At 45.8% G+C, this 26,705-nt stretch overlaps 1 protein-coding gene across 1 annotated transcript; it reads left to right on the top strand.

Annotated features, from left to right (window-relative positions):
• Positions 1-212: 212 nt before the first annotated feature.
• Positions 213-25,123, top strand: Pdpn (podoplanin). Its single transcript, XM_042669765.1, has 5 exons — positions 213-458; positions 16,377-16,489; positions 19,078-19,234; positions 22,925-23,036; positions 25,052-25,123. Exons 1-5 carry the CDS (start codon positions 392-394, stop codon positions 25,056-25,058), a joined length of 456 nt encoding a protein of 151 aa, XP_042525699.1. The 5' UTR covers positions 213-391; the 3' UTR covers positions 25,059-25,123.
• Positions 25,124-26,705: the final 1,582 nt, after the last annotated feature.

Below are 26,705 nucleotides of genomic sequence, written 5' to 3' on the forward strand. Positions count from 1 at the left end.
AAGAAAATAACAAAAGCGAGCCGTTCATTGCAAGTGCTTCTTTTCTTTGATTGTTGAATGGCATTAAAACTCATTTAGCAAGAGCAGTTCCCCCCCTACCCCAGCTGTGGCCCTGTAACTCTAAACCTGGCCTGAGCTCTCGGCTTTGGAGCTGGCCAAACAGAGCAGGGGGCGGTCCTAGGGCTGGGGAGGAGAGGGGGGGTGGCCGGGACCACCTGACGCCCACCCCCTCCCCGCCCTCCTCCTGGGGAAGGATAAATGCTGCCGGCTGGCTGCCCAGTTGCCAGCTGCCAAATTTGTTCTCCTGGCACCCACGGCCAGGGTGTCTCACGGTGCCTCTGACCCTCTCCGACCCTCCCCATCCCGCACAGAGAACAGATCCACTGGGAAGATGTGGGGGAAGCCAGTGCTGCTGTGGATTTTGGGGAGTGCCTGGCTCTGCGTCCCAGCAAAGGGAGGTGAGTGCCCGCCGGGCTGCCTGCCCACCCTGGGCCACTGGCTACCAGCAGCTGGGACTTGCTGAGGGAGCCGGGCCTGGGGGGAGGAGAGAAGGAGAAGAGGGAAAAGGAGCGGAGAGGAGGAAAGAAGAGGAGAGGAGACAAGAGGGAAGGAGAGGCAGCTGGCTCAGTGGGGGCCGAGTCCCAAGGAGACAGGGGTAGGTGGCCAGAGGAGCTCCACAAACCACCAGCAGCAAGGGTGGGAGCAGAGGGCCCTTCTTTCCTGGCCAGGCTGCCAGGCTGGTTGAGTGTCAGTGTGTAGGAGGAATTGCCTAGGGCCCCGGAATTGGGAGCTTGTACAGTGTGCAGGGCTGTGCTGTGCTGGCTTGCACACACACACTCAGGAGAGGCTGTTCTTAACCTCTTCAAGGAGGGGTGTGTGTGTGTGTGTGTGTGTGTGTGTGTGTGTGTGTGTGTGTGTGTGTGTGTGTGTGTGTGTGTGTGTGTGTGTGTGTGTGTGTGTGTGTGTGTGTGTGTGTGTGTGTGTGTAGGAGATTGTTCTTCGTTTTGTTTTCATGAGACAGGGGTGTGTGTGTGTGTGTGTGTGTGTGTGTGTGTGTGTGTGTGTGTGTAGGAGATTGTTCTTCGTTTTGTTTTCATGAGACAGGGTCTTGCTATGTTCTTCAATCTGGGCTTAGACTCCTGTTCATGAGACAGGGTCTTGCTATGTTCTTCAATCTGGGCTTAGACTCCTGTTCATGAGACAGGGTCTTGCTATGTTCTTCAATCTGGGCTTAGATTCCTGTTCATGAGACAGGGTCTTGCTATGTTCTTCAATCTGGGCTTAGACTCCTGAGTGAGCCCAGGCTAGTCTCCAGCTGTTCCTGCCATTGCCTCCCCAGTGTCGGAATTGCAGGCCTGCACCCCTATGCTCTCCTGGATTACTGTCTTTCTACTTTCTTTTTCTCCCCTGTGGCTGAGGATGGAGCCCAGGGCCTCGTGCATGCCAGGGAAGCTCTCTATCACAGGGCTGAACTCTCAGCCCTGGGGAATTGCTCGTGAGCCTTGAGGTTTAAGTGGGTTTGGGGTTATGGGTTGAAGTTGGCCAATAATGTCCTTAACTAATGTCGTTAATGGAGTTGATCTGATGACAGGTTTGTCACTTGCATGCGCGTGTGTGTACACACGCGTGCACACACACACACACACACACACACACACATCATTTGCCTTTCTCTGTGTCTTCTTTCTGTCCCATTTGCTGTGAGGGTGGCCTCTTAGAACATCTGCCCATATTACTTTTATTGTCTTGGATTTTATTGTGTCTGCTTTCCTGATAATATAAGCTCAGGAGGAGACAAAAGCAGCCTTGATTCCCCCCTCTCCCTTCGAGGTTAAACAAACAAACAAACGTGGCAATAGGAGTTGTTCACTTAATATCACTGGAGGAATTAGGTGCAAGAAAGTAGTCTTCAGGGATGGAGGCTGTTGAATCTCAACTCCTCTTCTTCTTTGTCTTCCTCTTCCTCACGTGCAAGGCCTGCATAAAGCTTTTTTTTTTTTGGTCATGGGGCTTGAACTCTGGGCTTGGGCACTGTCCCTGTGCTCTTCAGCTCAAGGCCACTGCTCTACCACTTGAGCCACAGCACCACTTCCGGTTTTCTAGTGGATTATTGGAGGTAAGAGTCTCACGGACTTTCCTGTCTGGGCTGGTTTTGAACTGTGATCCTCAGATCTTAGCCTCACAGGCATGAACCACTGGCGCCCAGCCTCTTCTTCTACTTCTTCTTTCTTCTGATACTGGAGCTTAACACTCAAGATCTAGGCACTGTGTCTTAGTTTTTTCACACTAGTCCATCTCTCTCATGTTTTCCTGAGTTCATTCTTGTGGGAATCTTTTCTGGAGAGGGACTGGTCTGCTGGAAGTTGGGCGCAGGCAAGGCTTATATAATTATATAATATATATAATTCTGCCTAGAAAATCCCCATCCTTGGGGAAAGTACACAGAGTGTATGAGCCAGCGGTCTGCTTCAACGGGAGTGAAGCCACTTTTACTGGGGGAGGGGTAGTAAGGGGGGGGGCAGGCCTATCTTTGGAACTTCTCTTTCCAGTGGAATATTGTGCAGTTCTGTATTTCAATCCCTTCTGTTTCCGTTTTGGCAGGATGATGCACCATTGACATGATTTTGTGTTCCTCACATGTAAGCTGAGGGAGGCCCCTACTTGAACCAAACCCCAGGAAAGTTGAACTGAGTTACTTTCTTTGTTAACTAAGCAGGGAATGACTGTAATTCTTAAGGTAGTTCTTGGATTTATTTAATTTCATTTTAGTAATTTATTTATTAATTTTTTGTGCGGGCCCTGGAGCTTGAGCTTGGGGGCTGCGGGCTGTCCCTGAGCTTTTGTGCTCAAGGCTAGTGCTCTAGCACTGGAGCTGTGGCTCTACTTCTTGCTTTTTGGTGGTTCATTGGGTAAAAGTTTCAGACTTTCAAGCCGGGGTCTTCAGATCTCAGTCTCCTGAATAGCTAGGATTGCAGGTGTGAGTCACCAATGCCTGGCTGATTTTCTTTTTTTTTAATGTATGTACTGGATTCCTTGTGCTGGCTTTCAACAGTGATTCTCAGATCCCAGCCTCCTGACTTGCTGAGATTACAGGGTAAACCATTGGCCCTGGCATTTAACATACTCTTGACAGGCAGTAGTCAGTCTTGTCTGGAAAACCAGCCTCCCTTGATTCTGGAAACTTCAGTGCTAAGGAAAGAAGCCAACTGAGGAGGGAATGGATGGGGCTGGGAGGGGGGTGCTCTGCTCACAAAGAGCTGAGGCCTAGCAGGGGGTTTGTCTTGTATAAAGAGTGAGAGGACTTGAATATGAATGAATGACTGAGCTGAGCTGAGCTATTGTTGGCCTTGATTGGGGATGGGAGAGGAGAAGGGCTGTAACCCCCCTCAAAAAAAAACAAGATCACTATGAATGGAAGAATGTCAGCAACCTCCTCTCAGAGTCTGAACCCTTCCAGCTACCCACACCCAATGCTCTAATCTGGTTCCATTTTTATAAAATGGATTTTGTAAATAAAAAAAGAAAAGAACAGAAATGAAACTGGGTCTGTCCTTGCCACCATGTGTTTTGTGAAATTCTGTACATTGCTAACTTGCAGCTAACCTTTGTGTTCTCTTCCCGGAGCAAGCCACGCAGGATTAATCATAAGATGAATAAATTTTCCTTGTAATTTCCCTGAAATGCTTGCCAGTTCTGGAATCTTCAGAGCTGCTGATTGTGTTTGGTTAAGGCACTGAAAACAGTTCGGGTATGTTGGAGGGTTTTGTGAGGGAGGCCTAAGATCTAACATTCCAGATAGCGTTCATTCAGTACAAAAATTCAAAAGGTGTCCAGGCAGGAGACCGCTGCGTCTAGACACGATCACAGGTCCAAACTCCTCCTGAGCTCTGCTTTTCTGAAAGGATTAGAGCAGGAGTGAGTTTATATCTATCAACACTTTTGTAAATTACACACTATTATCCCCGAATATGCCAGGCCTAAGATTCAAATACAGGTCTAATGAAACCTTTCTACTATACTACCCAGTACTAAAAACAAACTAAGACAGAACAAAGTTCAGCACTCAAAACTAAAGGTTAGCTTCACTTTCAGCCCCTTTTTAACCTAAAATAAAAAATTACTTAAAGATACAAAAACTTTGAGGTCAAACCCTCGCCAGCCTTTTTTTTTTTGTAGGTCATGGGACTTGAACTCAGGGCCTGGGCACTATCCCTGAGATTTTTCTACCACTTTGAGCCATAGTGACACTCCAGTTTTTTGGGGTTTTTTTGGTCGATCGTGGGGCTTGAACTATGGGCCTGAGCGCTGTCCCTCAGCTCTTCAGCTAAGGGCGAGCGCTCTACCACTTGAGCTACAGCGCCACTTCCGGTTTTCTGGTGGTTTATTGGAGATAGGAGGCTCAAGGTCTCTCCTGTCTGGGCTGGCTTTGAACCGCGATCCTCAGATCTCAGCCTCCTGAGTAGCTAGGATTACAGGCGTGAGCCACCAGTGCCCGGCTCCAGTTTTGTTTTTGTTTTTGTTTTTCGGTTTTCTGATGGTTAATTGGAGATAAGCTCTTGCTCTGGTTGGCTTTGAACCACAATCCTTAGATCTCAGCCTCTGGGTTACAGGTGTGAGCTTCCAGCACCTATTCTTTTAAGAATGAACTGTTAACTGTAAGAAAGGGAAAGGGTGACATTGTGGAAAAAGAAATGTACTCATTACCTGACTTATGTAATTGTAAGTCCTCTGTAACTTTATAATAACAATAAAAAAATAAAATTAAAAAAAAGAGTAAACTGTGGGGTGCCAGTGGTTCACGCCTGTAATCCTAGCTACTCAGGAGGCTGAGATCTGAGGATTGCGGTTCGAAGCCAGCCAGGGCAGGAATGTCCATGAGACTCTTATCTCCAATTAACCACCAGAAAACCAGAAGTGGCACTATGGCTTAAGTGGTAGAGTGCTCGCTTTGAGCTGAAAAGCTCAGGGACAGCTCCCAGGTCCACAGTTCAAGCCCCACGACTGACAAAAAACAAAACAAAATAAAACAAAACAACAACAACAACAAAATACCCAAAAAAACAAAAAACCCTGTTAGCCTGTTATCCTAATTGCTCAGGAGGCTGAGATTTGAGGATCTTGATTCAAAGCCAATTTGGGAAGAAAAGTCCCTGATATTCTTACTTCCAATTAACTGGCCAAAAGCTAGAAGTGGAGATATGGTACAAATGGTAGAGAGCCATCCTTGAGCAGAAAAAGCTAAGTGAGAGCACAAGACGCGGAGTCTCAGTACTGCCACAAAAACAAATGTTCATTGATTCATTCTGCACACTGGAGAGAGACACACCTCACTCTCTTGAGTCCTTGCCAACAAAGAACAAACGTATGCTTATCTGAATATTTGTCATAGTTTTGCCTTCAGAGAGCAGCATGCCAGGTTAGAACTTGCAGAAGTATTTGGGGGGAAGGGGAAGAGGGAAAAGGAGAGAAAACAAATACCAGTACTACCCTCATAGAAGCCATTGGTTTTCTCAATGTAGGCCCTCCAAGAAGCCATTTCTGCCACCCTGAAATCTTTCAAGGAAGTATCCCACGTGAAGTGTGTGTGTGTGTGTGTGTGTGTGTGTGTGTGTGTGTGTGTGTGTGTGTATACTCATGCTGGTCCTGGGGCTTGAACTTGGGGCCTAGGAACTGTCCCTGACAGCTTTATTCCTCACAACTAACACTCTGCCACTTGAGCTACAGCTTCACTTCTGGCTTTTTGATGGTTAACTGGAGATAAGAGTCTCACAATCTTTACTACCCAGGCTGTCTTTGAACTGTGATCCTTAGATCACAGCCTCCTGGGTAGCTAGGATTACAGATATGAGCCATAGGTGCTTGGCCTGTATGAACTTTTGTTGGAAAAGACTCATATAATCAGAGAAGCTAGAGTATTCTTTTTTCAAACTATATGATCTTTAAAAGTGGTTATACAAAAGGATTACAATTCAGCATGGCGGTGAACAAGTACAATGCATCTTGGTCAGTGTCACCCTTTTCATTGTTCTCTGCCCCCCTCCCATCCCTTCTAAGGTCAAGTGTGCAGTCTCTGAGATTTGCCTTGGTGTTTTCATGGGGTGGGCAAGAAATTAAATTCCATTTCATTAGAGATTCGAATCCTTTCCACTGATTTTTTTTTGAAACTTTTTAAGAAAGGGAAGTGATTAGACATTTCATCCCAAGCCTGGGAGGTAGAGCCAGGCTATGAATAACTGGAACCCTGCCAAGTTCATCTGAGGCAGGAAATCAAGATGGCTACCTCCTCCATGTGCCCGCCCCAGGCCCATCTCCCAGCCTGTCCACTGCTGGCAGGTTGCTGGCAGGCTCTCTTGAGCTTCCACAGACAGGCAGCCTGACTTCATGGTGGTTGTGCCCAGGTCTCTTTCTGGAGAGGAGATGAGTTTGTCCTTGAAGGCAAAGAAGCTAAATCCAGGTAGAGGCTGTAATCCATGCCAGATATTCATTTAATTGTTCAAGAAGCAGAAAATTTGGCTGGGAATGTGGCTTAGTGGTAGAGTGCTTGCCTAGCAGGCATGAAGCCCTGGGTTCAATTCCTCAGTACTTCATAAACAGAAAAGCCAGAAGTGGTGCTGTGGCTCAAGTGGTGGAGAGCTAGCCTTGAGCAAATGAAGCTCAGGGACAGTGCCCAAGCTTTGTGTTCAACCCAGGACTGGCTGGCAAAATAAAACAAAACAAAAACAAAAAACAGAAAACTGGGATTGTAAGGGAGAAGAAAATCTGACACCATTTTCAAAAATGTAAACCAAGCCGGGCACCAGTGGCTCTCACCTATAGTACTCAAGAGGCTTAGATCTGAGGATCCCAGTTCAAAGCCAGCCCAGGCAGAAAGTCCATGAGACTCTTATCTCCAGGAAACCACTAGAAAACCAGAAGTGGTGCTCTGGCTTAAGCAGTAGAGCCCAAGTCTTGTGCTGAGGAACTGAGGGACAGCACCCCCCCCCCCAAAAAAAAAAGGAATCCCAGCTCCTCAGGAGGCTGAGATCTTAGGATCATGGTTCAAAGCCAGCCAAAGCAGAAAAGTTAGACTCTGATCTCCAACTAGCCAGCCAAAAGCTGGAGTGGAGCTGTGGCTTCATTGGTAGAGAGCTAGCCTTGAGTGAAAAAGCTAAGGAACAGAGTCCAGGCCCTGAGTTCAAGCCCCAAAACTGGCATTAAAAAATAATAATAACTAAAAGCAAATCTAAAACCTAACAAAAGAACTACCACTCCACAAAGTATAAGTGAAGAATAGAGAAGAGGTACGAGAGGATTTGTAAACATTTCGGATGAGGTCATGGTATTTCCCATCATTCATCAACATCAGCATGTCTCCATCTGCTAGAATGAAGCACTGTGGATTGAAGACAGGCTGAGAAGCCAATGGATAGCGTCCTGCCCAAAGCAGAAGGGAGTCCGTTCACCTACAATTCCCAGAAAGGGAGAGGAAAGGAATAGGATTGGAATGGGATTGATTTGTTGGTGTTAATGCGGCCCTGTCCAAGGAGTTCATTTATTTAACAAATATTTATTGAGTAGCTGTTGTATGGTCAGCCATTAGGAAACGGATTGCCATAATCCCTTCTTAGACTGGTGCAGAGATGTGTATCTGAGAGCTGTGGGTTTTCTGACCTCCATCAGGGTGGTTCTATGAAAATCAGGGTGTCTGTTCCGTGGGTGTCTTAGCATGTTCTGTTTAGTAGGGGCCCTCTTAGATTTTATTGATCAAACAGCACCTCAGAAATTTATCCTTTCACCTGAGACAAGTATGTCTTAGGTAGCAAATATGTGTAACTGTTTCCTGTTCTGTGTGTGTGTGTGTGTGTGTGTTTGTATTGGTACTAGGGCTTGAATTTAGGGCCTGTATGCTATTCTTCAGCTTTTACACTCCAGACTGATATTCTACCACTTGAACCACACCTCCACTTTCAGTTTTTTAATGGTTAATTGGAGATAAGAGACTCATGGACTTTCCAGTCCAGGCTGGTTTCCAAATATGATCTCAGCTTTCTGAGTAGCTAGGATTACAGGCGTGAGCCACCAGTGCCCAGCTTCAACATTTTTTTTTCCAGCTCTTACAAAATTCATTCCCATATTACATTTTTTGATAGATAATTTACATGCCATACAATAAACTCTTTTACAGGAAATAATTCAGCAGTTTCTTAATAACGTTAGAGTTGTTCAACTATCACCATTGAATAATTATAGAACTTTGCGTGCATGTCTGCACCCTGGGGCTTGAACTCATGGCCGGTGCTACTCTTAAGCTTTTATTTGGTTCAACACTAGTGCTCTACCACTTGAGCCACAGTTCTACTGCTGGTGGTTGGTTGGGGGATTGGGTCTTACAGACTTTCATGCCTGGGCTGACTTTGAACTATGATTCTCAGATCGCAGCCCTCTGAGTAGCTAGGATTACAGATGTAAGCACCAATAGGCTGCTGGCTCTTTTCAATGTTTATGCAGTATGTTTTAAAGCCTTGAACTCTAGTACATCTTACTTTATTTTTCTGTCATATTGAGGAAGTCATTGCCTAACCAAATTTGAAAAGATTTAGTTTTATGTTATATATTTCTAGCTCTGATAGTCTTTAGTCCTACAGTTAATTTTTATGTATGCTCTGAAGATAGCTCCACTCTAGTCCTTTGCATATTCCTTTGTCCCATCCCATCTGTTGAAAAGTCAATTTTTCCCCACTGAGCTATCTTGGTACCTTCATAAAAAATAATGGTCCCTAAGTGTATCAGTTTATTGCTGGGTTCTCATTCTGTCCTGTGAACCCGTATGCCCATCTCTAAGCTCATGCTACATAGTCCTTTCTTTGTTCCTACCCCAGTTTGATGGATCAAACCCAGATCTGCTGCCATGTACCAGTGGCTCATGCCTGTAATCTTAGTTACTCAGGAGTCTGACATCAGAGGTTCTAGGTTCAAAGCCAGACTGGGCAAGAAAGTCTATGACACTCTTATCTCCGGATAACCAGCAAAAAGCCAGAAGTAGCACTATGGTTCAAGTGGCAGAGCACAAGCCTTGCACAAAAGGAGCTCAGGAACAGTGCCCAGGCCCAGAGTTCAAGCCCCAGGACCAGCAAAAAAAAAGAAAGAAAGAGTGTGAGAGAGAAATAAATTAGCTATGGGGCTGTAAATGTCTTACACAGTAACTCAGCCAACTTTTGCCAAAACCCCTGCCATGACAGGAGACACTGGCAGCATGGAGCGTGTGGATGGTAGCTAGCATCAGGCATTTCTGTAGGAAGTGGGACATTGCTATGGGTGTCTAAGTTGACAGGGCTAAATGTTGTAGAAGCTGCCTAGATTCATAAAAAGTTTCTTAGTCATGCATGCGTGTAAGCCCAGCATTTGGGGGGAGTGTTTGAGTTCAGCCTAAGACTCATTGTAAGATCCTGGCTCAAAACAAACAAAACAAGACAAAAAGGGGGAGGAAGAATTGCTTTGATTTTTTTTCAGGCAGGGCTGAATTTTTGATTTACCAGGGAGAGAGAGATGTTAGAGGGGGCTGAAAAGACCCACTGGCCACATCTGGGCTGATGTTGGCCTCACCCAGGGACTGTCGGGAGTTGAGGGCACCCGGCTCTGGGTTCAGAAGTGGCTTTTCAAATGAACTTGGGACTTCAAAGGTTCATGAGTGCATGAATATTGTAATATGGTCAGAAGCTGTGCTAGCCCCTGGAGTGTCAGGGGAAGTGAGGCAGAGTTCTAGCCCCTTCTACCGAGATGGGCCGCAGAGAGACTGGAGTTCCTCAGAAACATGGTGGGTGGCAGCTGAGGGCTGGAAAAGGTTGGCAGTTGTTACCTGTCTGTGGTCTGAGGTGTGTGCTGAGTTCTTTTGCATTTGTCTGCCTAGGCTGCCTTCAGACTTTCATACTCAGATCTCAACTTCCCCGGTAGCTAAGGTTACAGGGGTGAGCAGCTCTCATGGGCACAATTCTGAGTTGTGATAGAAAGAAAAGTACAAAGTTGTTGTTTGTTTCCAGATAGATTTTTGTTTTGTTTTTGTGTTTGTTTGTTTGTTTTTGAGTGATGGTCTCACTGTGCAGCCCCAGGCTGGCCTGACTTGCAATCCTCCTACCTCTACCTCCCAACTACCAGAATTACAGCTGTCTGCTGCCACACCCGGCTCAAAATAGATGTTTGGCTTTCTCTTCAAAGGCATTGTTCACGCGAAAATATTACTGGAAGGCTAGAATTTGTTTTATTAGTTGTCCTGCACTTTCTCTTATAAAGACTTCCTAGGATTTTTTTTTAATGTGCTTTTCTCAGTGGTCATAAAAATCATTCTCAGGCAACTCGGCTGCTGGTCTTCAAACACTCATTTGTGCATTGAGGTACTGGAGGTGCCCAGGGTCCTAGAAAATATATAAAGATCACTGAACTTCATTGATTGACATCACAGGTTTTCTTCAAAGGAGCTGAGGGTGTCTAAGCTTGTGGCATCTGATGGAAAATGAATTTGAACTGAAGGTGCTCACCTTTCTACCTGATGACTATATGTCTTACAGCCATTCTTCCTGCTGATCCCTTTCCCCTGAAGAAACACACCTGGTGGTTTTGGAAGAGAACATGAGATTGAGGCCCCAAGTTCAAGCCCCAAGTCCTGGGGCACACACACACACACACACACACACACACACACACACACACACACACACACACACACACACACACACAGAACGGGTTCTGGAGCCCATGTAGCCGAGGCCTGTGTATTGGCAGCCAAGAATTGAAGCTAGACCTGTACTTAAAAGTTCCTTGTATGGGGCTGGGAAGGTGGCTCAGTGGTAGAGCGCTTGCCTTGCATGCTTGAGGCCCTGGGTTCGATTCCTCAGCACCACATAAGCAGAAAAAAAAAAGCCGGAAGTGGCACTGTGGCTCAAGTGGTAGAGCGCTAGCCTTGAGCTGAAGAGCTGAGGGACAGAGCCCAGGCCCAGAGTTCAGGCCCCACAACTGGACCTTCCCCCCACCCCCCAAAAAAAAAAGTTCCTTGCATGGTTGTGACCATCTTTGGAAGAACAATATCATAATGAGACCTTGCTTTGATGTAAGGGAAATAAGAGGATTTATTCTTTTTTAATATATATTTTTTATTGTAAAGATAATGTACAGAGGGGTTACAGTTACTTAAAAGGGAATTCTTGGTGTTTTTTTGTTTGTTTGTTTGGTGGGGCAGGGGTATCAAATTACATGCTGATTAGCTACAAGACATGTTCTGATAAATCTGTTGCTTGGTGATTTTGTTGTTGCATGAATGTCATGCACAGAGACCATCTATGCTCACTGCATGACATCATCTTGCAATCAAGAAACAGCAAACACTGACCAGTGGGGTAGTATATGCCTATAATCCCAGCAATGTGGGAGGTAAGAGAGGATCAAAGTTCACAGCCAGCCTAGGCAAAAAAAAAAAAAAGTTTGGAAGTGGCGCTGTGTCTCAAAATGGTAGAACGCTAGCCTTGAGCAAAAGAGCTCAGGGACAGTGCCCAGACCCTGAGTTCAAGCCCTATGACTAACAAACAAACAAACAAAACAAAAAAACAGCAACATTTCCATCTCAACAAACAGCTTAAGGTTGTTGGCGCAACTATAATTCTGGCTACTTGAGAGGCAGACGTAGGAGGATTGTGGTTCAAGGCCAGTCTTCTCTGAAAGACAACAGGGAAAGAAGCTGGAGGCCTGGTTCATGTGGCAGAGCACTGAGTTTAATCCCCAGCACTGCAAAAACAAGCAAAACAGTAAATACAAACACCAGTAGCTCAGTCATACAATACTATGGTATGGATTTCAACTAACTGTATGTGATCAACTTTTCTTTTTCTCCTTTATTTATTTACTTATTTGTGCTTATCCTGAGGCTTGAACTCAGGGCCTGGGCACTCTCCGTGAGCATTTTTTAAATTTTTTTATTTTTATCAAGGCTGGCATTCCACCACTTGAGCCATAGCTCCACTTCTGGCTTCACAGACTTTTCTACTTGGGCTGGCTTCAAATTGCGATCCTCAGATCTCAGCCTCCGGAGTAGCTTGGATTATAGGCATGAACCACAACCACCACAACAAAAAGTTGCATTCCTGCTAATTAGGAATCCCCTCACCGCATTAATCCCAGCAGCTGTAGTGCCAGCTAAGACTGGGTGTGGCAGGAAAGGGGTCTCAGGTGCCCACAGAGGGGGATGCTGTGGGCTGGAAGTGCTTTCTTCACTCTGCAGGTGTGTGGGGCACATGTGGATCCCCGCACACACTTGTGGTTGTCACACATCCCAGGGGATACTGAGTGTGAGACCATCCATCAGGTCATGATTGGGATGTCACAGTTCTGGGAAAGGCCATTCAGTTCTGGAAGGCTTTATCTAGCACAGCCCCTGGCCACAGCAGGAACAGGGACAGCTGGAGATCTCTTTCCCAGGGAGCCAAGAGGATGCCTGGACAGCGACAGACACACACATGTCACATCTTTGTCCTGACTCTCTGCCATCATTTATAAAGCGCCCTTTGTCCATTCATAGCCAGTTTCATACTTGGCTGTGTGAGCCAAGCATAGAAGGGAACAAAAGGGATTTTCATGGAGTTCTGCTTTCTGTGAACCCAGCTTTCTAGGAAAGAACTCAAGCGGATTTCATTCAGTCCCTTTCTAAGTTTTACTTTTTATGCCCATACCAGCGCTTGAACTCAGAGCCTTGTGCTCTTGGTGATCGTTTTTGTTCAAGGCTGGCACTCTTACCACTTGAGTCACAACTTTACCTCCAGCTTTCTGCGGATTAATTGGATATCAGAGTTTCTTGGATTTTGCTGCCTGGGCTGGCTTTGAGCCTAATCCTCAGATCTCAGCCTCCTGAGTAGCTGGGATAGCAGACGTGAGCCACTAGCACCTAGCTCATGAGATACTTTGTAAGTTAGACATGCTCTAAAGTGAGTGATTTTTCAAATTAGTGATTTGTTAACTGATCCCAAACCAGGGGGAGGAAGGAAAAAATAGGTGCTTGCTTAGTTGCTTTCTTTCTTTTTTCTTTTTCTTTTTTTCTTTTATTGTCAGTCATGGGGCTTGAACTCTAGGCCTGGGTGCTGTCTCTCAGCTCTTCAGCTCAAGGCTAGTGCTCTACCACTTGAGCCAGAGCACCACTTTCAGTTTTCTAGTGGTTTATTGGAGATAAGAGTTTCACAGACTTTCTTACCCAGGCTGGTTTTGAACTGCGATCTCAGCCTCCTGAGTATCTAGGATTATGGGCATGAGCCAAGAGCGCCTGGCTCTCGCTTTCTTTCTTTCTTTCTTTCTTTCTTTCTTTCTTTCTTTCTTTCTTTCTTTCTTTCTTTCTTTCTTTCTTTCTTTCTTTCTTTCTTTCGTTCTTTCGTTCTTTCTTCCTTCCTTCCTTCCTTCCTTTCTCTCCTCTCCTCTCTCCTCTCTCTCCTCTCTCAGTCTCTCTCTGTGTCTCTGTCTCTCTCTCCTCTCTCAGTCTCTCTCTGTGTCTCTGTCTCTGTCTCTCTGTCTGTCTGTCTGTCTCTCTCAGCCAGTTGTGGATCTTGGACTCAGGGCCTGGGTGCTGTCCCTTGAGCTCTTCAGCTCAAGGCTGGTGTTCTACTACTTGAGCCACAGCGCCACTTCTCATGGACTTTCGTCCTGTGCTGCTTTTGAACCACGATCCTCAGATCTCAGCCTCCTGAATAGGTGTGAGCTATCAGTGTCTGGCTTAAGTGCTTTACTTACAATGAGGACTACTTGCCTGGGAAAAGAGTATTTTCCTTTGCACTCAACAAGTACATTAAATATTTGCATACTGGATAATCACAAATCTTCCTGGAGCCCGCCCAGCCCTGCCCTCAGCCCAATCCCATGCCAGCAAGTGGCCAGCAGGAGCCACATTGGCTTGCTTTGAGTTATCATCAGTTCATAGGCTTCTCCCTTCCCCCAAGATTTTTTTTTTTTCAATACGAATGTTAAACCGATGCCAGTGGCTCATGCCTGTAAGCCCAGCTACTCAAGAGGCTGAGATCCGAGGATGGCAGTTTGGAGACAAAATATGTGAGACTCTTGTGTTCAGTTAACAACCAAAAAGCCAGAAATGGAGGTGTGGCTCAAGGGGTAGAGTACCAGCCTTGAGCAAAAAAGCTAAGGGAAAGTTCAAGGCCCTGAGTTCCAGCCCCAATACTGTCACTAAAAAGAAGAAAAAAATTCTGTTTGTGGCTCATCCAAAAACCACAGATGGCTCCTGGGCTGGGACACCAGCTACGTTTCCCCCTGAGAGACCTCCTCTTCCAGGCATCCCCAGAGAAGCTGTGATTAAGTATTAACTAGCAGTGCCTCTGGCTGGGCTGCCTCAGCAGAAGGTTCGTGGGTGAGGAATGGCTTGTGATTCTGAACAAGCATCTAGATAGGATAAACATCTGTTCTTCAGTTACTCAGAAAGGCCTGCAGCACCCCTCCTCCTGCTGCTGGGAGGCCTCTGCTGCCTCATCCCCAGCTGTATTTAGTCACAGATTTTCCAGAGCCTGCTCCAGTCTGGGGTGGAAACCTAGGGCAGTAACTCAGATTTTTAACTCGTGGAAAGGGTGGGGATAAGAGATGACATCATAGCCTCACGTAGTTGTGACAGAGATGGGAGGGGCGGTGGCGTCGCACTCAGCCCGCCTGACTGTAATCCATCCATTTTCTGTAGCTGTAACAAAATACCCTAGACCATGTGATTTATGAAGATTGGAGGTTTGCTTGGCTCATAGTCTGGGCGGTGGGAAATACAAGCGCCTGGTGCGGCATCTGGCCACAGTCTTCTTGACTGGTATCACAGCTTTTCGGGGGGCATTGTGTGATAAGACAGGGTGAGTGAGTCAATTCAGACCTCTGTCTGCTCACTAAGTCCCAGTGTGAGGACTTCATCTTGTCCTAATGATCTCCGCCAAGCCCTGCCTTCAAATGCCATTACATTGTCAGTTGAGGATTAGGTATCCCATATGATCTGGAAGACAGACTCAAACTTGAGCACTCTGCTATCATGGAATTCAACCTACCCTTAACCCTTCCCCTCCCCTTTTCTTTGTGGTGGTACTGGGATTGAACTCTGGAACGTGCACACCAGTGCTCTCTCACTTGCCTGCCCCTCTTTCCATTGGTTATTTTCAAGATAGGATTGTGCTTTATGTCTGGGCTGGCCTGGACTGTGATCCTCCTATTTCACTGGGATTACAGATGTGTGCTGCGACACCCACTCTCAGGCTTGCTCTGTATGGAGGGATGACAGGGCACATGCCACTGAGCACTGAAGGCACACTGCCTTCCCTGCAGCTGGGGTGAAGAAGGCATGCCACCACACTCAACTATTGATTGAGGTGCAGTCTAACTTTTATGCCTAGGGTGGCCTTGAATGGCAATCCTCCAATCTCTGTCTCTCAAGTTGTTAGGAATATAAGCTCGAGCCATTATGTCTGGTTTACTTTAGTGATTTTCTCTTTCTTTCTTTCTTTCTTTCTTTCTTTCTTTTTTTCTTTCTTTCTTTCTTTCTTTCTTTCTTTCTTTCTTTCTTTCTTTCTTTCTTTCTTTCTTTCTTTCTTTCTTTCTTTCTTTCTTTCTTTCTTTCTTTCTTTCTTTCTTTCTTTCTTTCTTTCTTTCTTTCTGTCATGGGGCTTGAACTCTAGGCCTGAGCACTATCCCTCAGCTCTTCAGCTCAAGGCGAGTACTCTACCACTTGAGCTACATTGCCACTTCCAGTTTTCTGGTGGTTTTATTGGAGATAAGAGTTTCATGGACTTTCCTGCCCAGGCTGGCTTTGAACCGTGATCCTCAGATCTCAGCCTCCTGAGTAGCTAGGATTACAGGCATGAGCCACCAGCACCCCGCTTGGGATTTTCCTTTTAAGTAGGGTATCTGTGGCCGACCTTGATCTCTATCCTTCTGTTTAGCTGGGATTAAAGGCCTAAACCACTACTCTTGGCTGGCTACTGTTATCTTGTTGCCCTTAAGACAGAAACCACAACTGTAAAACAAAAAGTTAAACCAAAGCCAGGTACTGGTTGCTCATGCTTGTGATTCTAGCTACTCAGGAGGCTGAGATCTGAGGATCCCGGTTTGATGCTGATTGTAGATGGCCAGATGGACTTGATTAGGTTGTTGTGGGGAAGGGGGGTCTCCTCATGCTGGGAATTGCTCTGACATAACCTGACAGCTTGTACAGAGGCCAGCGCCATGCCCAGGGACTTCCCAGCCTCTAGACTATGAGCCCAGTAAGCCTCCACTCTTGATAGAAACCAGGTGGTCTTGGGTGTTTTGTGATAGCTAGATGGGGCGGTTGCAGTAGCACTCTGTTCCGCCTTCCCAGTTTCCATCTTCAGCTCTGACTCATTCTCTTTCTTCAGCTGTACTGGGTCACCTGGAGGATGACATTGTGACTCCTGGTGCTGAAGGCAGCGTGCTAACACTGGGTGCTGAGGACAGAGTGGTGACCATAGGCCCTACCGAGGGGCCCCAGGTGAGTAATCTCAGAGGAGGGGAGGTTTTGAGAGGACACGACCATGTGCGAGAACAAGCGTGTAAAACTGTGTAAACTAGCATGGGCAGATACCAGGGAACAGTTGGGTAGCTCACCAAAAAATCTACTTCCCAATTTCAGCCAGAGAGGAGGTGGCTGGTGGGTTGGTCGTGAGTCACTTGAGCGTCGTAAATGAGGCCTTTTCAAACTAATAAAGGACCCAGGTAGTAAAGCTTGCACGATCTTTTGGCATGTGGGGACAATATTCCTGCTGTAAGTTCCAAAATATGTAGTCTCAGATTCTTATTTCACCACAGATGGGTAAGGAGTATGGCTGTCACCAGGCACAGACAACACTAATCATTGGAATCTCAGCAGACACATTTCTTCACATGATAAATTCTAATTGACTCTTCTGTGTGTGTGTGTGTGTGTGTGTGTGTGTGTGTGTGTGTGTGTGTGTGTGACTACAGGGGGCTTGAACTTAGTACCCTCTGCTCTCGGTTGTTTCTGCTCAAGGTTGGCGCTCAACCACTTAAGCCACAGCTTTACTCCAGCTTTTTGGTGGTTAATTAGGGATAAGAGTCTGTGGACTTTCTACACAGTCTGGCTTTGAACAGAGATCCTCAGATCTCAGCCACCTGAGTAGCTAGGATTACAGGTGTGAGCCACTAGTGCCTGGCTTTAAAATCAGTACCTTGTTGTAGTTGGGGGTTTGTATTTCTGACCATTGACATCGTCTTTTACTTACTGGACAACTGTATATCATCTTTGGAGAAATGTCTGTTCAAATCCATCATCTGATTTTTAATTGAGTTATCTAACGTAGGTTCTTTTTCATTCCTTTGTTATTTACTTTTTGTTAAGTTATAAGAGTTTTCCTTTTTGTTTTGGTTCTTGTCTTTGTTTTTGTTGCTTTTTTGAGACAAGGTCTTACTATATAGCCCAGGCTGGCTTTGAACTTGGTCCTTCTGCCTCAGCCTCCCAAGTGCTGGGATTACAGGTATGCATCATTACACCAGGTCCTCCTTGTAGAAACTTATTTATTCATTCATTCATTTAGTTTATCATTATTACAAAGGTGATACACAGAGGGATAAAGAATGCATTTCTTTTTTGGACACTGTCACCCTTTACCTAGGTATCTCCCAGTTTTTCCCTCCCATCCCACAAGTTTACAGTTCATTTTCAACATAGTTTCTACTGTGTACCCCTGGCTTGTAGACATTTTTATATGTATACTTCCTCCCATCCCAGGGCCCCTCTCACTTTCTGGGTTGGATGCTTTGGTGCACAGGTGTTCTTGTTTGTTGTGCTCCTATTCATTTGTTTTTGTGCTCATTTGCTTATTTGTTAAATGCTCCATTGGCATCTACTCATGGGTCACAGAACCACTTCTGTGGAATCTTCAACTTCCTGAGGGTTTTTTTATATGCTAATGTATTTGGCTAGTTGCTGATGGTGTCTAGGTAGCTTCTAGATGCCCAAGGCTGCCTAGTCAGAAGGCTGGGACGCTCAGTCCCACTCAGCAGCCTCTCCGCTGAAAGCCTCGGCTGATGGTCAAGCTGATCACCTTTGGTCAATGACTTAATCCATTATTCATCTACCACAAAGCCTCCTTAAAAACTCAAGGCCAAGTTCGGGGAGTGTCTGGAGAGGTCCCTGAGATGCACAGCGCCTCTGTGCCTCTTCCCACAGAACCTTGCCCTGTGCACTTCTTCAGACGGATGCTTCCCAAAGAGCGGATGTTAAGGAAAAAGAAACAAGGGACCACATTCAAGTCCTGCTCTGTCACTTAATGGCTGTGACTTAGGGCTGGTGCACCCTGAACCTTGTTGGTAGAAAAGAACTAATAAGAGGATGTGCCTCACAAGTTTATGAATCGAGTAAGGGAGAGTAGCAGGGAAAGGGCCCGGCTCTCAGTGAAGGCTGGCTACCACTGCTCTTGCAGGCTTGGCATTAAAAAATGAAAAAATAGCCTGGTGCTGGTGGCCCATGCTGGTAATCCTAGCTGCTCAGGAGGCTGAGATCTGAGGATCACAGTTTGAAGCCAGCCAGGGCCACGAAAGTCTGTGAGACTCTTATCTGCAATTAGCTACTAAAAAAATCCAGAAATGGAACTGTGGCTCAAATGATACATGCTAGCTTTGAGCAAAAAAAAAGCTCAGGGATAGAATACCCTAGCACCTAGGCCCTGAGTTCAAGCCCTAGAACCCCACCTCCCCAAACCAAATGATACAAATAGGCACCAAAAACTGTTAAAGTGGAAAAGCAGTATTGAAGTCAAGGGAGAGAAACAATTAGAGAATCATGATCCAGTATTTTTTTTTTTTAATGGAAGAGGTTAGAAATTAAGAAATCTTCATGCCAAACATTTGGGGTTCATTCCTGGAACAGATAGACCTTAATTTTCTTCTTGGCCCCGCTGTTGTTGTTTCTTTTTGTTTGTTTTCTTGTTTCCATTTGGAGTTTATGCTCGGGTGTGGTTCATGTATCTGTGGCTCCTTAAACCCTTCTGCTGTCAGACTGTACATTACAATTACACGAGGCTTCGTCTTCTGGGTTGTCTCATTTATGTCTCTTAACAGGTGCCAACGAGGGCAAAGAGCACACCGAACGCTGACCTAGAAGATCTGCCCACACCAAGCAGCTCAGTTGGTGGTCACAAAGAAAGCCAGAGCTCCACCATCCCACAGGTGGCAACACGCCACCCTGTGGATAAGAAGACAGGTCACCCCAACAGAGGTGGGTGGACCTTTGTGGAATCTGGGCGTTCTAATTACAATTAGAACCAAGAGGTGACCTACCGGTTCTAATAGGAGACAGTATATTGGTTTGAATATAAGACAATCAATATAAGGAGTGAATCCTAAACCAAGCTTTTGTGTGATGGGCTTGGAATTTGATTTGTTGGTGGATAAATCAAATTCAACTTATTGAGCTGCTGGAAACATCTCTCTTTCTCCTCTCTCTTTAATGTCTATAATAATAGTGATGATGTTTTTATAAAGAGAGGGTAAGTGAATTAGCTCCTTCTGTTGCTTTGCTGATACCAAAGAGCATGAAGCTCAGCCAGTCTATGTATATCTTAAGTGATTCAGCAACACGGTTTTCCATTTTCCTTTACGTTGTACACATGGGGGCAAGGATCAGATCTAAACCAGACTTATAAACCAGACTTACCAGGATTGGGGTGGTGCTCGTGATTCTGCTGGGCCCTGCCACAGGGTGGTAGAGAAACTTCAGTCAGGCTGGAGGTGTGGCTCAAGTGTAGAGTGCCAGCTTGCTCAGCAGGCAGAGTGAATGTGATACCCCCAAGGTCAAATCATGACACTGGCAAAAAAAAAAAAAAAAGAAAAACATGAAATGGGTACACATAAAAGATCAACTGATATTGAAACTGGGGTCTAAAAAGACCCCAAGCCCCAATTCCAGGCGTCTCACATGTCAGGTCTAGTCATTTGCTTTTAAATACTAAATAAAGAGACACCATAGTGAAGGGCAGGTAGAGGAGATTTATTACTTGGCAGCCATGGGGACACCTCCAGCCATCTTTAAGAATACTGTACAGGGCTGGGAAGGTGGCTCAGTGGTAGAACGCTTGCCTTGCATGCATGAGGCCCTGGGTTTGATTCCTCAGTACCACATAAGCAGAAAAAGCCAGAAATGGCGCTATGGCTCAGTGGTAGAGCACTAGCCTTGAGCTGAAGAGCTGAGGGACAGGGACAGTGCCCAGGCCCACAGTTCAAGCCCCATGACTGACAAAAAAAAAAAAAAGAATACTGCACAGAGGTTTGCTGTAGCCTTCAGTAGACAAGGAATGGGGGCAGGTGATGGGAAAGGTGTGCTTAGTTCCAACTGTCCCAGTCATGGGCATGGCCTGGTTGATGTCCCTGGACCACCTCACCCCTTGAGGGAAACAGAAGCAGCCCATCAGTATTGCCTGGCTGCAGGTCTGTCCTGTGCCCTCCTTTGGACAAGACCCATCCGAGGGGCAATGTGCCTTCTGTCACAAGATGCCATCACTGGTAAATCTCACCCTTCTTGGAGCCCAAGGTGACTTCAGGAGAGAATGGCTCCTATCAGAGGGCACGGATGCCAATTGGGGGGGGGGGAGGGGGACTTGGTGTCTAGCTTTTCTTCTGCTTTGAGTTAATTCATACTCAGCCAAAGCAACTTTGACCTTGCCCCTTGCAATAGGATTCCACTCCTATGGGGTATCTGATATAGGGAAATTCATAGAGTTGGAAAGTAGACAGCACTGGCAGTGGCTGGTGGCTGAGGGAAGGGACAAAAGAGGAGTGTGGTTCAGTGAGTGTGGAGTTTCAGTTTTGCAAGACGGAAGGAACTGTGTGGTCTAGGGATGTAGCCCTGTGGTAGAGTGCTTGCCCAGCATGCATGAGGCCCTGGGTTTAATTATTAGCACTGGAAAAACAGAGAGAGAGACAGAGAGAGAGAGAGACAGAGAGAGAGAGAGAACTGTGAATAGATATATTTAACACCATTGAAATGAATCCTTAAAATGGTTAAGTTAATACATTTTCTGCTGTGTGTATTTTAACCACAAATTTTAGAGAGAATATTTTATTAGGAGAAAGCTTCTTGCTGCAGCAGAGGATGGAGAGCTGGAGACAACAGCCCCAATCTTCCCAAATCAGCCCACAACTCTGCAAGCACATGCTGGGCCTCACCACAGGCCGTGGGCTCTCTGCGATGGTCACATGGGCTGGGTATCAGTGGCTCTGTTTCTTTTGCTACCATGATCTCTGAAAGCATTTTGACCATTTATTTCACAGCTGTGCCTCAGTGTACTTTGATTTCTTTTCTTTCTTTCATTTTTCTTTGTTTTTAAGTACTGCTGTTTGAAGTCAGAGCCTCATACTTGAGTCAGGTGCTCTATTACTATGGGCCACATCTCTGCTGTAGTGTGTGTGTGTGTGTGGGGGGGGGGTGTGCACGCACGCATTGATTCTGGGGCTTGAACTCAGGGCCTAAAAAATGTCCCTTAGCTTTGCTTTTCACTCAAGCTAGAGCACTCTACCACTTGAGCCACAGCACCACTTCTAGCTTTTTGATGGTTAATTAGAGATAAGAGTCACATAGACTTTTCTTCCCAGGATGGCTTCAAACTGTGATCCTCTACTCTAAGCCTCCTAAGTAGCTGGGATGACAGGTGTGAGTCACAGGTGCCCAGTTTAAATCCTAATAATTCTTTATCATTGTTTATCTCTTTGCCGACAAAGTGGCTGAAGAGAAACAGACAACAGACAAGAATGGAAGATAAGATATTTTTTGTATCTAGTTAGTCAAATGGGAATTGAAAGGACAATTTATTTGCATTTAATTTTAGAGATGGATTGCATTCTTTTCTGTTTTATAGCCAAAAGGAACAGAATAAGATCCTTTTCAAAAAAGATTTCATGCTTCTTTCTTTTTAAAATTTTAATTCAAAGAGAAAAGGGAATCCCCTATATGTGGGAAAAACTTAAAAAGCCAGGTACCAGTGGCTCACACTTGTAACCCTAGTACCTGAGGCATCTGAGATTTGGGGATCATAGTTTGAAGCTAGCCTCGGTAAGAAAGTCCATGAGACTCTTATCTCCAAATAACCAGCAGAAGACTGGAAGGGGTACTGTGGCTCAAAGTGGTAGAGCGCTGCTGAGAAAAGAAAAGAAAAAAAAAAAAAAGGCAGAGCTAGCCAGGCACCACTGGCTCACTGTATAAAATCCTAGCTCCTCAGGACATTTAAGCATCAAGGTTCAAAGCCAACCTAGACAGAAAAGTCCATGTGACTCTGACCTTCAATTAAGCAACAAAAAAGGTGGAAGTGAAGGTATGGCTCAAGTGGCAAAGCACCAGCCTGGAGCAAAAAAGCCAAGTGTGAGGCCCTGAGTTTAAACTCTAGTGTATGTGCGCGCGCGCACACACACACACACACACACACACACACACACACACACACACACACACACACACAGAGGCAGAGCTTGGGGCATAGCGCAGTGGTAAAGCACTTTCCTAGCATGGGATCCCAGCATTGCAAATAGATAAATGACCATTGTGGAGCAGGGAATCGACTGAGTGTTGCTGGGGATGAATGGAGAAGCCCATGGAGTAGACCTGTGGGAGGAGGTCTACCAATTGATGAGGCCCGGGTGTTCTAATGCTTGAGAGCCATTCATTCATAACGTGAATGAATTCATAAAATGGGATTCGCTTAGGGCTGGGGATGCAGCTCCATGATGGAGCATTCGCCGTGCATGCTCAAGGCCCTGGAAAGATGAGCTCAATGTTCTGCTTGGTCTGGGGGAGACGACGTGGAACTTCATTTGCTGTGTGCAGTGACATGGTACCATTGTTGACCAGCAGCAACATCCTGCCATGCAGGGCTGTTTCCCATCTGGTCCTCATGCCTTCTTTTCCACTCCCTTTCAGGTGGTCTGGCTACAGCGGACCTGGTTGGCATAATCATTGGGGTCTTACTAGCCATTGGCTTCATTGGAAGCATCATCGTAGTGGTTATACGGAAAGTTTCCGGAAGGTTCTCGTAAGTAAACTCCTGAAAATGATTCCTGGAAGTAAATTACAGGCAGTCTTGCATGGTGTTTAGGTTCTCAACTATTAGAAATCTCTACGTGAAGGTGATGTTTGAAACCCATTATCACAAGAATTGCTCCTGAGGATTCCCCAGAATAGATGTGGGCTTATAGGTCTAAAACTAGAAAGCCAGAGCCTGGGAGGGTTCTTAAGGTAACCTCTGTAGTTGAGATCTGACCCAATCTGATCTTCTGTCTTCATTTTCCAACTAGCTGAATGAGAAAGAAAACCCAAACCAAATTTTAACTTGAGACCTCATCTCACCCATATGACCTGCCCAGCTTCCCACTATTGGAAGGAGGAAGTTTCTAGAAGAGAGCTTGTTACCAACAAGAGTGGTGGTGATGATGGGAGGGGATTTATAATCTAGAACCTTCCATGCCTGACCCTCACACATAAAAAAAATCCTCTCTCCCCGGGTCCTTCTAACTTCCTATCACTGACTATTGGTGAGAGGAAGACGTTCTTTCTCTTTATTGTATTTCTTTTAAGAATTCAGAGTGTTCAGTCAAGGTTGGTTGCTCACTCTTGTAATCCCAGCTACTTAAGAAGTGGTGTCTGGCTGGGCACCAGTGGCTCACACCTGTAATCCTAGCTACTCAGGAGGCTGAGATCTGAGGATAGCGGTTCAAAGCCAGTCCAGGCAGCCCAGGAGACTCTTATCTCCACTTAACCACCAGAAAACCAGAAGTGGCGCTGTGGCTCAAGTGGTAGAGCGCTAGCCTTGAGCTGAAGAGCTCAGGGACAGTGCCCAAGCCCAGAGTTCAAGTCCCACAACCAAAAAAAAAGTGGGTATCTAATGTTTTCTCTCATATGTGTCAAATGTGGAAGTTTAGCTCTAAATTAGAAATATATATATATGTGTAAAAATACACAGGGTTATATGCATCTATATACAAACATACTAACTCTCAAATATGGTATACGTAGGAGAGGATTGAATAACTAACATTTTATAAAATGCAAACCAGAAAGCTGGAATTTGTATTGTGTGGGATTGAGACCAAGGGGAGTAGGGCAGACAAATAGAGAGAGGAAGGGTAGGTGTGTGTAATCATAATATACAATGTACACATGTGAAAATGGAACTAGAAAAATGGAGGGGATGGGTGGGGGAGAGATGGAGGAGAATGATGGAGGGGTGACATGGGTCAAGACGTACTGTACACACAAACTGGCATGTTAAATTGAAGCCCCTTTGTGCAACTACTTAGAGATCAATAAATAAATCAGCCAATAAATAATTTATTTTGTTGATCCTGGGGCTTGAACTCAGGGCTTGGGTACGTCCGCTGAGCTTCTTTTCCTCAAGGCTAGCATTCTAGCCCCTTGAGCCTCAGCTCCTCTTCCACCTTTTTCTGAGTGGTTTATTGGAGTCTCACAAACTTTCCTGCCTGAGCTGGCTTCAAATCATGATCCTCAGTTTCAGCCTCCTGAGTAGCTAGGATTATTCCTGTGAGTCATCGGTGCCTGCCTTTAAAAATATTTTTATAAAAATAAATAACTTTGAAAAAATGGGCATCTAGTAGATTGCATTTCAAGGCCAGCCTGGGCCTTGAAAGGACTGGAGGCCTGGCTTAGGGAGTAAAAAGTCCCAAGATCCAACTCCAGTATGCCAACAACAAAAAGGAGACAAAGAAGCAGAGCATTCAAATTCATGACCAGAGGAGGAAAACTTTTGTTTTGTCTTTAGGGGAGATGGATTGTGCTGGAAGCCTACAGGGAAGGACAGGTGGCAGACATCTAGGGGCCAGGGGACATGACACAGCTGCAGAAGTATCGTGTTTGGAGATGTTTGCACATCTAACCTGGCTTAGTGAGGAGAGACGGAGAGGAAGAGGAGAGGCGCGTGCCAGGTTCCGGAACTGGTAGTCAGAGAAAAAGATCCCAGGAGCGCTGATTTGTGGGTTTGTTATTCACAGTGCCAGCAAAACAATTCACCATCCCCTTTCTTGGTGTCCACAGGCCCTGAAGGATGAGCCCATCTGAACCATTTCGGACTCCCTCTGCCCTCTGCTCCCTGCCCCCCCCCCCCCCCCCAGCTTGTGGGAGAAGATGACCCACAGGATACTGGCCAGCCTCCCTCCCATCCTGCAGTGAGCCAACCAACTTGCCAAAAGAAACCGGAGGAGAGAGAATTCACCAGACTTGGCTACTCTAAACAATTGCTTTTTGGAAAAAAAAAAATATTTATATACAATACACAAATTTTATATTAGATGACTTAAACAACCAGATACATAGAAAATGGAGCAAAACTATGTCAGGAGACTGAGATCTGAGGATCCCAGGTTGAAGCCAGACCAGGCAGAAAAGTCCATGAGTTTCATATTTCTAATGGACCAGCAAAAAGCTAGTAGTGGAGGTGAAGCTCAAGCCATAGAGGCCTGGACTTCAAGCCCTAATACGGGCACCAAAACAAATCAACAACAACAACAACAAAGAAAACCAACAAAAATAACCAAAAAAGAAAGAAAAGAAAAGAAAAACTCAACTATGCCAGCTGATTTAGAACTGAGAAAACATGGTTCAGTTGATGGTAGAGAGAGGAGTCTCTCTTCCCTTTGGCTGTTCTGTGTTATTGGTGACATGCAAAGGAATCTGAAGCTGTTTATGTTCATGGAGTCCTTGGGTCCCCATGTGACGTCAGTAGACAGCTCAGACATTTTTTCAGTCGCTCATCTGTTGAGATCTACACATTCCAGCCAGATGTGAATAATCAAGGAGCAAATCTGCCCTTGGACGATTGATTATGTGATGAGCAACTTCTTTGAGGGGGTCTGGATGTATCATTTCAGAAGCATCTCTGTGGTTTCCTAGCCGGAAGTCGGTACGTTCCTCACAAGGTCACCTAGCAACCACAAGGCCAGTGATGACCACGACTCCAAGGTCTGTGTCACCTACCTGCTCTAGATGACCGGAAGCACTCTCTCTACTTGGCAGCAGAGATAGGCTGCTTTGTCCTGCGAAGCCCTCTGTCTCAGACACAGAAGCCGTTGGATGCTCCGTGATGCCAGAGACTCGACTGTTCTAGAGCCAAGCACCACACCAGGTTCTGATGCAGAAAGAGTCCCTAAAGTTCTCCTGGCATGGTGGGGGTGAGGGAAGACTTGTGTTGTGTTGTGTTGTTTTGTTTTGCTCTCTCCCCCTGGAGGACAGATAGAGAGAGTTAAAATAATCTTGTACAATACTATTATCTTCAAAGCAATCTGATTAAAGAAGACCTGATTTTCAAAATAAAGGCTATTCTCAGTCCTTACACTATGGGGTTGTCATGGAAAGATCAAAATAAAGTTGTCTGTCTCTGTCCCATCCAGCTCAGGGCTACTCTTCTGCGGAGTCTGGTTTGGTTTGGGTTTAGTTCTCTCCATGTAAAACTTTCTCACACTGCCCCGATGCTGTGTCATGACCTTGACTGCACACCCCAACATCCTCTGAATTGGACCGAGTGCATCATGCAGGAAAAAATAACCCACTCACCAGATGCCTGGCCTGGGCCTCTTGCTCGGCAAAGCGGTGTGTGGATGTTATTCTAAACAACCCATCCATATCCGTGGGTCCTCAAGCCAGGGCCGGAGTTAGACTGGTGGTGCATTGATGTCATTCAGAAGAGTATTGA

Source organism: Dipodomys spectabilis, unplaced genomic scaffold, assembly GCF_019054845.1.
Source record: "Dipodomys spectabilis isolate Male_0828 unplaced genomic scaffold, ASM1905484v1 ptg000504l, whole genome shotgun sequence".
NCBI classification, from domain to species: domain Eukaryota; kingdom Metazoa; phylum Chordata; class Mammalia; order Rodentia; family Heteromyidae; genus Dipodomys; species Dipodomys spectabilis.

What these genes read in the sequence shown, in the direction of transcription:
- Pdpn (XM_042669765.1), top strand. Translation starts at nt 392, where the DNA reads ATGTGGGGGAAGCCAGTGCTGCTGTGGATTTTGGGGAGTGCCTGGCTC. An exon ending in CTGCGTCCCAGCAAAGGGAG is followed by an intron (nt 459 to 16,376) that starts GTGAGTGCCCGC and finishes CTCTTTCTTCAG; the next exon opens with CTGTACTGGGTCACCTGGAG. An exon ending in GACAGGTCACCCCAACAGAG is followed by an intron (nt 19,235 to 22,924) that starts GTGGGTGGACCT and finishes ACTCCCTTTCAG; the next exon opens with GTGGTCTGGCTACAGCGGAC.